This window comes from Alligator sinensis, unplaced genomic scaffold, assembly GCF_000455745.1.
Source record: "Alligator sinensis unplaced genomic scaffold, ASM45574v1 scaffold383_1, whole genome shotgun sequence".
NCBI lineage: Eukaryota > Metazoa > Chordata > Crocodylia > Alligatoridae > Alligator > Alligator sinensis.
This window is the reverse complement of record NW_005842733.1, coordinates 103,099-114,839: the sequence shown is the minus strand read 5'-3', so window position 1 is coordinate 114,839 and position 11,741 is coordinate 103,099. Positions and strand designations below refer to the sequence as shown.

Below are 11,741 nucleotides of genomic sequence, written 5' to 3'. Positions count from 1 at the left end.
AGACCAAATTACAAGATTGTGCAATACTTACAAAGGGTGTCCAAGTATGTAATGAGAGTCATTCAGGTAGGAGCAATTCACACATTTAAGAGCAAAGAAATACAAATGCTTGAATTAGAAAAAATCCCAAGCCTAGTAAAGTTATTTTAAGAAATACATATTTTTCTTTTGTGTTACTTTCAATTACTACAATGTGTAGTTCATTTCTCATGTAATCATTTTTATAAAAGGAATACATGTAAATAAATTAATGCAGCAAACTAAAGAAAATTAATATCCAGGGTAAGTATTATGAACATCTAGAAAATAGACAGAGAATATTTACCATAGTTTTTCATTTTCATGGGGATACAGTCTTATTATGACAAGGTGAAAGGTCTTGAAGTCTTCATTTTAAGCCACAGGTGTTCTTTATAGAGATTTTTTTTAATAAAGAGTATTATTAGTCCTTTAAATTAGCTCTTATTGCAAGTTACCACATCTGTGCTATGTGGTAATGAAGCCAGGGGGAGGTCATAGCAGGGGACTTACACTTGAAGAAAACATCTGGACATTACTTTGAGATTCACTAGCAGCTTCTTGTATTTTATTAAGCTGTAAGGAAATTATACTAAATTCATATATAAGATTCAGTCAGCTTAATCATAATATTGAAATGAAAATACAAGAACTGGAAGAACCTAACACTGAACAAATAGCCACCTTCCCCAATTCCAATTCAATACTATATATTACCCATATAATGGCAACATCAATTTTAAGAGGTTCCTTTGAAAATGAATATTTGGGTATATTATGGTTATTTTTTTATAACAGAAGTCAACATTAATTATAATAGATGACACACTGAGATGCATGCTTTTTTGTTTGCAATAATTATTTCAGTTACTAAATACTTCATTTTAGAAAAAGCTGCCTGTCAATTAGAGGAAGCACTCATACCCTTCTACAAGGCATGCAGTTTCCTGATCTCAACTTCACATTGGCAGATCTAAGCAAAGATAGATGACTTTGTATGCAGCAGTTGCACTTGTCCGTTTCAATGATGGATTATATGTATATTTAGGAATTAAGTAAGAGGTATGCTCATTAATTCAAATGGTATATTTAACCTTTAATAGACTTCTCAGCTGAAAGCAGTACTAGTCTTAAAAGACTTTGACACAGCATATGACAGTTGGTTCTCAACAAACAATCCTGACAGGAACTCCCCAATTAAGAAATCAAAAGTTAACAGTCAGCAGGGTCAGATGATCAACTATTCAACTATGCGAGGCAGCTGCTTTGTAGAGCAGCTAGGCTGGGAATGTTTATAGGGTTGTGTTTACAGTACTAATTTCAAAGTCTTGAACTGAGGGTACCACTGTCTGGAGTGCCAACTGGGTAGTTGCTCATCTGAAGATGACACTTTCAATTTAACATACAACCTATAAAAAATGTAATAAATTTTCAGTAAAAGAACCCAATGAAATAATAGTGGCCTATACATTTTACCTTGTTGTACCAGTCAGAATAAGGCAAACCAAAAACCCGTTTCAGATTCACCATAATGTAAACCCATTCAGCAACAATATCTGCAAGTAAAGTTCATTTTATTATAGATTGAGTCTGTTTTAAAAACAAAACAAAAAACCCATTTAATGTGAACGCTACATACCAAATATTAAGACAGGACACCAGACTTTTTCCCCCTTCCCAATGGGAGCTTTATTTTATAGCATTTGCATCAGGTAATCAACTGAAACACTTCAACAACAGAAAGCTGGCAGCATAGTAAAGAAAATGAAGTGATTATCTCTCAAACAGATGTAACAAAATGGTTTAAGTTTGGGATAATATTGCACAAATGAATCAATATATGGATAAAAAGAGAGAGAGGATAAAGAGTGGGAGTGAGCATCTTCAACATGGATTGTTAGGAAAAAAGGCACTATTTAGCTGTGTGTGTATCTAAAAATAAAAAGCATGAGGCACAATCCATGTTTCTCAAAGTTACATTCGATACTTCTGTAGAAATGCTCACAAACCTAACTCTCTTAATACAGAAGCTACAGCAAATTGCTGATCTAGGTATCAGACAGGACAAGTGTCTAAACAGATTTATAATTATGCACTATAAAAATCTTCACAAAGAGGACCCATTTTATAAATAGTACTGCAAAATTTCAGCTGCATGGGCTTAAAGTAAAGGATACATCCAGACAACTGATAATCCATTACAGTTTCTCCAAGTCTGATCTCCAGTAGTCATAAAATATGCTCCACTTTTAAAGAGCTAAATTGGCAGTGCACTCAAAATAGGCTTTTCAGCTGGCTGCCTAAGCAGCGTAGTTTAGACAGCATTACACATACATCTGTTCTCATTGCATGTCTTTCTCTATACCAGGTGAAATAGATGCAAAAGTATAAACAGCAATTGGACCTCTCCTGATGTAAATAGAATTATTTTAAGATTATAAACAGGCAGAAGTGTATTACTGGAAAGCAGAGGTAGCTAAACACCTTCAGAAATGTTAAATAGCTGGAAAAGGCATTTCAGACTCTACAATGAACTGCTTCCTCTTTGCTACATTCTAAAACCATAAAATTTCACTCCTGTTTCAAATCCCTTAATTCATGTTCAATTAATAAACAGTCTACGAACAGAAATGTAGGTACTATACACAACATACATTCCAGTTCTTAACATTCTGACTCAAATACTGTCCATAAACACAAAGGGCGAAATCCTGCCGCTATTGCAGTCGATGGCAAAATGTCCATTGACTTCAATGGTTCTAGTATTTCAGCACAAATTATTTTCATGGCAAATCTCTCCCAATTATAGACACTCTGTGCAGAGATTCAGTGATTTTCCCATATAATATCTGCAGGCAGAAAGCTACAAAAATTTACTCTACTGACCACACAATCTGCAACAGCAAAATACTGCATGTCACTAAATTTCACTGAATTCGTTACAAGAGAGTGGAAGACAAATTTTCACGTATGTTGTAAATTTGTTTAATGCAATTTGGAGAACTTTAGTATCTGAACTGAAGATTAGTAAAGCAGGTTATTAAAAATCTGTAAAGCTATTCATCCTTAATGCTCTACTTATGGGGAAACAGAAATTTGATACCTGGGAATAAAAAAGTCCCTAATATGCTCAGAGTTGAATCCATTACTATATCAGGCATAGAAGTAGCCACAATCTGAATTTAGCCTCCATCCCATGCACAATATTTCCAGAGCACCAGCTAAAATAAATATTTTTCCACATTAAAATTACAGACATTAAATGACTATATCCAAAGACTTTCATATTCCTATATCAGCAGTACCAATTTTGTCAGTTCACAGTCAGTAAAGAACAAGAAGTGACATGATCTGGAAAAAGAAAAAAAAAGCATCCTTCCCCATTTTATTAATCAATGAATGATAATGTTCTCCTTTGTAACTGAAATATTTTGTTCTAGGTTTGCAAATCATTTTGAAGGCCCCTGTTTTCAATTATTTTCCAAAACTTTTAAATTTTTGCAGAAGAGAAACAGAACTTCAAAAACAACACTGCTAGCAGACACTCTGGCTCTAATGAAGTCAATGGCTACAATGTTACATTTAATTTTCTTGTCAACTTAGGTCATTTGGTTTATACATTTGAATCCTTATTTCTATAGCACGTTGGGTACAGTGTTTTCCTCTGAAGAATACTTTATGCTTTTGTTCAAAGCCATGATTCTGAAAATTTCAGAAAAGGATCAAGTAAGGTGTTTTTGACCAGACTGAAAAGGAGACAGTTACTAGGGTCAACATGAACTCTGTCCTGTCATTTAGTAAAGAATCTTATTGGATTATATATACATATGGAAATATACATTTTATTTCCAAATGTTACCACTTTTTAGTGTAAAGCTTCAATAGTTTTTCCTTATGTATGATCCTACTATCCTTAATTCTTCTCATCCAGCCAGACAACCAGCTATAAGAACCACAGATCAAGTAACATTCTGTTCCAAAGGAAACCTGTGCGTCCTTAAGGACGCGTATACATGAGACACTTTACTGTGCAGCAGACTAATTTGCTGCACAGTAAAGCATCACCATCTACACTTGTGTGGCAATTAGGGTGCAGCAGACTAATTTACTGCGCTGCCGGGTAGCCCAGTGAGATACACGTGGTATCCAGCAGTGCGGTAAGTCATTGTGTTTAAACACACGTGTAGATGGTGACTTTAGGATTAATTTACTCTAGCTCAATTTGAGCCAAAGTATAGTCAGTCGCATTAACAGCATGTGCAGACACACTCAACAATAGCAGATAAGAAATAGGATTTTTCAGTCTACGTCAGGTTCATGCCACACAAGCTAAACAACCAGAAAGGTAAATTCATGATTATCTAATTGAGAAAAATGTAACTATTAGGGAGAACTTCAGTTTTAAAACTGAAAGTGGAAGATTTACAGAAGATTAAAGAATATTAAAGGTGGGGTTTTTTAAATGTACTTGATAGCATCTCATTAATTCTTTTAGTAACTGGATCAATGTATTTGTGGCATCAAACATCCATTTTACAGTTTTCATTACTAGAACAAACTGGTCAAAGAAACTCCATCTCAGTAAATTTATGCTATTGCCTTAAGCAATACATTTCTTTAATAATTTAAATCCATACCATTGATTTCACCTTGTCCCCTCTCTGTCCCCTTTCAAAATCAAATCCTGTGAAACTCATTTTAAGAAAAGGCAGGTGGTAAAATGTACAACTACTTTGATTTTAAAAAGTATTTTTCCATATTTTGTTGTATTTATCCACTGCAGTTTGATAAAACACAGTGACCCTGGTACCCAGAAATCTGTTCCTTAATCTCAATCTACTTAATCTACCATGATATTCACATTGCTAATAATGGCAACTCATGTAAATTTACAATTGTGAAATAAGGCAGTTACATAAATATATTTATGTCAAGTTCACTGTATCTCTCTCAACCAGACTGCACATTTGATTTCCTTTTTCCTCTTTCTACATAAAAGGATGAGGACTAACTTTATACACAGGGAATTCCTGACAATGTGCTGTGTATTAAAGTTACAGAGGTCACTGAAGTGCATTTCAGCAATGTCCAACAGTTAACTCAAACAGGAAGTAGAACAGTAGATGTAATGTTTTTACTTCACATGTAACAAAACTGGTGCAAAAACACTTTAAACTAGTTACTTGTAACCTTTTGGTCCAAATACATAAAATATGCAATATTTACAGCATATTACTCCTTTCTGTAAATGCAATGCTTTAAAACACATTATAAAGCACCTTAGTAAAAATATTCTACAGGTAAAAGTATAGAAGAAGTAGGAAAACCCTAACCATACCACAGCTCACCAATGGAGTCATAATATGGATTCACCAATATCTCAGTTTACAGTTATTACAAAGAATCCATGGAGCAATTTGATACCCAATTTACTATTTCTTATACCAATGTGTAAGCATTAACTAAAACTGCAGGCAATGCCAACTTTCTCAACAGTTTTCCCAACCTCAGTTGGCGCTGGAGGGGAGGAAGTAAATGAGAAACATTGCTTTGATTCTCTATCTTTTTACAATATTAATATGGAAATTATTTTTTAAAACACTAATGATCAGTTATAACTTTTTTTTAATAAAACCACATATATAAATATGGCAAATCCAGCAGCAGTAGCTTTTCTTAGCAGAACATGATTAACCATTCCAATGAATATCATGTGACATGATTCACAAAAACAAAGCACAGATGTCAACCAGTTATTAACACTATCCATATTTGTATATAACCAAGATCTCCAGGTTGAAGCTGGGAAACAAATTATTTCTTCTTCATAGAAGTTTAAACAAAAATAAATTGCTCTGAGAATCAAAACCAGCATAAACAGAAGCATTTTTTGTTTATATTTTCAACTAGGGCTGCTGTGTGGTTAATCGCTATAAATGAAAGTGTAGGGTTCTTAAGACAGTGGGTAATACCTCCCACTGAAAATTAGTTAGATAAAAGTACTGAAGCTTAGGCTTCTGGATTACCAACATACTTAGTCAGCATCCAGCTCCCTTGATGCGATCCACAGCCCAATTTTCTCAAGACTAGTGAAAATGTCTCAGAGGTCTACCAGCAATCTAGTTTCCAGGGCTGAGAACTAAGATGATGTGACCAAAGTTTTAGTCCATTAATCTAGTAGTATACCTCATTCTTAGTTTGATTTAGGGTAAATCTTTTCATAGAAAAAGTTTTGCGCCAGAATATACAATTCACCATCTTTTTCCCGAACTGCATGTGCTCTGACGTACTGAAATTGCTCCAGTGCAAATTCATAAAATTCGTTTTCCATTTTCCAAATTTCAGACTGCTGCAACTTGGCAATGGTTTCTTTTGTGGGGAGCTTTTTCTCTGTTGTTTTTCTAAGATGAGACTTCTTTCCTACATGTAAAATGAAAGCAGTTATAACTTCACTCCCCCTCCAATTCAAGTCATTCCAGAAGTGCAGCAATATAGACTCAACTATTTGTTTGCACAATTTTCTTCAGTAGCATATTGATAACTTTTACCAAAGGTGACAGAACTTAATCCAGAATTTAATAATGTAACCATGTGGTAGTGGCAAACCGTAGTCTAAGGCACTAAGTACTGATGAGTTTTGATGCAAAGGACTGATTCATTAAAGCCGCAGACAGGAAAGGTTTCGTTAGGGAACTGGGTTACCCCACAGAATGTACCCACAGAAGTTTTATTTCAAGTTTAATTAATATCTATTTGGAAATTATTCTGATGGCTTAATCTAAGAAACAAAACAACTGCAAAACCAGAAATATTTACCATGAGGTAAATAGTTTGTTTCTTCAGAAACAAACATGTAACTTGGGAACAAGAGGCAAAAACAATTTCCATCTTTTAAAATCTTTATACAAAATTGTTAATTTTGTACAATTAGGGGAGCTTTTGACAACTTATTTCTCTTCCTTCCCTGTGTGCTTGGCAGCAGACCTGGAAGTGGACCAGAAGTACTTCCAGTCCACTTCCGGGTCTGCCACTGAGCATGTGGGGGCCCTCCCTGTGCTCCTGTGGGATGCTCCATCTGCCCCAGCATCTCAGCCATTCATAAGCCTGGTACATTGAGGTATGTAGAAAAAACATTTAAAGCTGTGTCCATGGCCGAATCACTGATTCTCCAAATCACCATCGAATCTTCAAATTTGGATTTGGCCGAATTGAATTGGGACAGTGATCCGAATCAACGGATTGAATCACTGTCCCCGAAATCGGGCCGAATCTGAATTGATACGGCCTGCTTCGCACACCTGTACTGTCAACCTCAGCGGGAACAATCTATCAGTACTGTCCAGCTTACTTACAAGCTCAGGGTTCTAGACTGTCAGCTCTACACTGGGGGAGGGATAGTGTCTTTTGATTAACCTGATAAAAACCCATTCCACTTTACATGTGTGCATAAGCAGCAGTAAGTTTGCCAAGTTATTGTGGTATAGCTGAAAAAACCCCCAAATGCTCCACTGCTGCCTGTATGCAATTTGTGTTGGGAGTAAAGATTTTTGGCCTGCCTAGTAAAGCTGATAAAGCTGATAGAAAAGGTTTTCTCTGAGAAGCATTTCTGCCATGGGATCAGAAGGACTCAATGAGGTCTGAAAAGTTCATGTGAAAAAATAAAGGAGAAAAGAGTAAAGAATACAGTGAAAACAGCAAATTCCAATACCTGTCCGGTACAGTTCTGTAGCACCCCTAAAGAACCGGGGCAAAGCTGCCTCCAACAACATAATAAAGTCTTCAAGCTCTTCAGTAACTCCCACTAGGAAGTATTCATTAATCAGGTTGTACTTGGCTTGCTCCAAAGCCCATCTGCTTCCCGGATTCCTAAAACGATAGAAAGCAATTACAGCAAGGTTCTGATGTTAGCCAAGAATTCTGGATTGCTAGATGTGGATTTCTTCACATTATCTTAGCACAGTCAGGGCAGGATTGCACTTTAGACACACCCGTGTCTAATTTCTTTTACTTTACTTTTTCTCCCAAGCTCTTTTCACCTATACTTGTGTGAACAAGAAAAGCTAGAGGTCAAGCTTCATGGCTCTACAAAGTTGCTCACAATTTTTTTTAAACTAGTAATGTGAAGGTTCAATGTTTTTTCCAAGTTGAGTCCCAATACCAGATTGGGTACACAGGACCAGGCCATATTATATAGAGAGCATATTGGAGCAGAAGCTCCCAGAAGGCTTTTTGCTTTGCCTTTACTGAAAAGTCAGTTAAATTAAGGACAGCATAGACTTGATGACAGTCCCTTTTTCTTTGCATAAGAGATGTTTTCACTGATATCATCAAGCAGTATTAAAAGAATTTGAATGGAATCATTGCACAGAAGTTTTTTATTTTCTAACCTAAATTTCTGGGAGAAGACTTCCTTGAAATCTCTGTCTCTCTCTCTCTGCGAAGACACATTTGCTTAATCCATATTTTAGTTACTGAGTTTTGTTTTCCTTTCTAATAAACAAATAGAGTTCAGTGTTTGGCACAGAGTTTATCAAAACAATAGCTAAATTTAAGGTAAAAGTTTCTTTTTCTGTCTATAAATTCAATCAGCTTGACAAGAATGCTTTTATTCAGGCAGATACATATTGTTAGCAATACTGGCCTGATTTAACAAGAAATGATCAAGATAGTGAATCAATAAAAGTGGGGTTTATAATTGAGGCAACGCTCATTAATTACAGCATTGCTGGTATACCTCTATTACTTCCTTTAAACAAACTACAGGGTGAAGTAATACAAGGGGTTTTTTTTCTTTTAAGTCAAATGCTTTTGGAAGGTAATCCACAAATTGCATATTAGTTAACTGCAAGGTATTAGACTTTGCCTGGGCAGTCAGACCTGTTAAATATAGATTATAGTGATAATACACTTGATTAGCAACTGAAGCTAACTTTATCTCCCTACCAGCATTCTGAGCTGTGGCCACAGAAGAATGGAATTTGAAGCCAAAGTTTCTCTGGAGCACAGTCTGAGCCTCCAGCTGCTACACATTCATCAAAGGTCTGGAACAAAGACAAAGTTGAGCAGTGAGCTATAAATCTCAGTCTTGTATATCAAACATCTTAACAGGGTTTATTGCTAAATGTATTGGGAAGAAAGAAACAGGGTTAAAGACAAATGCATTTTTCCCTCAAGCTCTGCATTCACAATACCTCAACAAGAAAGTCTGTTCTAATTGAAAAAGCATTTGGGTAATATTTTCTGATTGAAAATAAGTGACAAGCTTAAAGCTCTAACTTGATCCTCTTACAAGAAATCAAATTCTGTCACAAGTAAACAAGGATACAGGCCACTATTGCAGTTTTTCCTTTATATAAACACTTTAGACCCAAAAACTGCACAAATACTACTCTAAGACAGACTGGAGTTTGGATCTAAGTGTAAAACACTGCATGTTTTTAATAAAGGATGCAATTAATATTTTGCTACAATACTGCATTTAATCCATTTCATTTCAAATTTGTGTCTAGCTTAAAATATGATGGCTTCCAATATGAAAGTAAGTTATTATTTCTAAATTTATTCTGATTTAAAAGCTAATAAACAACATTCTACATATATGGACATCGACAGTGAAGTCTACGGGGTGATATTATTGATTACAAAAAATTGTTAACACTGAAGGGAAATTAATATTACAAGTATGCTACCCATTCAGTACCTAGAAACAAAATATTTATGACATCCCCAAAATGCATCCATGTGGTAGGTCTCTTTTTTTAATCCTGTAAAAATATACACTTATGAAGACAGCCTTTGACAACACTTTTTGTGCAGTTAAAAGCATGGCCTCTGTAAAAAATTCAAACCAACAAAATGAGAAAAAAGGACAATAAATATGAGAGCTATTTTGAGAAAAAGTAGGTAGGGTAAGTTACTTCAGTGTTACAGTGAGAAACTCACTGAGGTCAGATGCGGATGTTGGGTGGCCCTCAATGACTTTGTTTTGGAGTATTCATTTTCCCTGAGTTTTACTATATGAAAGCTTATGTCATTAGTTATCCTGAGGTAAAAATGAAGCTTTTGCAATGAAAACAAAACATATTCACTAGCATTCAAAATTCAGCACCAATAACAAACTCCAGCAGGTCATGGATTTTTTTTAAACACATTTATCTTGAGTAACAGAACAGGATCCATTAACTATACCAGGCTCAGAATAATATGATCAGTATATTAAATTTCTATAAAGAACAATTATGCTTAGTTAAAGCTTAAAGCTTTCCCTCCTTTCTCAAGAGAGCTACCATCCATTAACGTAGTGCCGATCAACACAACTAAATTGTAACTTGTTCTGTCATAACCCGTGCAGATGTATCAATGTCACACATGAGTGGGAATCTGTCAACCGATATGACTTTTTCTGCTGTAGGTAGAGATCATTTATAATTTAAAAAGGGAGCCAAATAATTTCCTAAATAAAACAAAATGAAGGCATCACCTTCCTGTTCCTTCCTCAACATACATCTTGCTTGTTATATCCACAGAGAGACTAACATAAGAAACCATTGTATTTCTGTTCCTGTAGCCAAAATATCCACTACTCTGGGAGGTTCAACAGAAGGGTAATAGTTCTTCCTTTTTCATATGGTAAAAAAAGTCACTCCACGTAAATGTATAGTGTGAATTATCTGAACCTCTCCTATAATTTCCATTAATTCTGTTGTAACAACAGTAAAACAATTTTCTGTGAAAAATATTTTTCATTTTAGAAAGTGGTAAAGGGAGAAGCCAATCCACATATGAGGGCGATGTGTAACCAGTTTTGCTTTATTTTTGCTCTAATAATTTAACTTGATAAATATATTAAATCTTATTTCCAAATTTCAGTTCTGTTTAGCAGTCAGAGATAAAGCTAATGATTATGGCTTAGTCAACTGTTGAAGTTTCTGATTTGTACGTTCCAAACAAATTAACTGGCACCCCCTTTAGGCAAAGTTTTCTCCGAATGATTTCAAAAGACTGCAGGGACTGCAGTACAGTCTGATTTATTGCAAATAATGATAGAACAACTTGAACTTGAACCAGTTTCACCAAATGTGAAATACGAAGTTCTCATGAAACAGTTCAAGTCTACATGGCAATAACCATAATGTAAAAAGCAAATATATTTTTGTTAGCTGTAGTGACACAATGAAAATAAGAGCTCAAATGTCAGAACATACAATTGTTAATGCATTAAGAAGGTTTAAATTGGTAGGAATGAGAACTTCCTCCAGCAAGCACAGCATATTCAGAAATGGCATTCTGGGGCTGAGTTTCAACATAGAGGTTCTCAATAACTGCATACCAAATATTCTCAAAAAAATGATTTATTTAATTTCTTTTCTTTTAACACTCTCAGTCCTATAAACTCAGCGTGGATTTGGAGCCAAGATAAGCAATATTCATTTTGCATGCCTTCGTCAGCAAAAAGTTCCAGAGGCCAAGTTACGCTTTCACGCAAAGAAAACAGACTAGTTTGTATAAAGGCAGCCTGCTATATTTTTGCTAACGTCTTACTGATACTATACATCCTTGAATCTCGAGCTGATACATCCCCTCACCCTGTGCTTTCAAATATTATTGTGCTTGAAAATTTTCCTATTGGCATGCAGTACAGTCAAGCGAGCCGTGCAGGGATGCAAGGCCAGTAGATGGGGCCACAACCCTAGCAACAGAGGAGGGACAACTTCAAACTCATC

General features: G+C 35.3%; 1 protein-coding gene across 1 annotated transcript in view; it reads right to left on the bottom strand.

The window, feature by feature from the left end:
* Window positions 1–1,681: 1,681 nt before the first annotated feature.
* HS2ST1 (heparan sulfate 2-O-sulfotransferase 1) overlaps window positions 1,682–11,741 on the bottom strand; it is a 90,615-nt gene continuing 80,555 nt past the window's right edge. The window contains exons 6-8 of the mRNA XM_025216358.1: window positions 8,962–9,059; window positions 7,727–7,884; window positions 1,682–6,438 (exon numbers count right to left, since the gene is read on the bottom strand). Of these exons, the coding sequence (XP_025072143.1) occupies window positions 6,212–6,438; window positions 7,727–7,884; window positions 8,962–9,059 (483 nt within the window). The 3' untranslated portion in view covers window positions 1,682–6,211. The remainder of the gene's footprint in view (window positions 6,439–7,726; window positions 7,885–8,961; window positions 9,060–11,741) is intronic.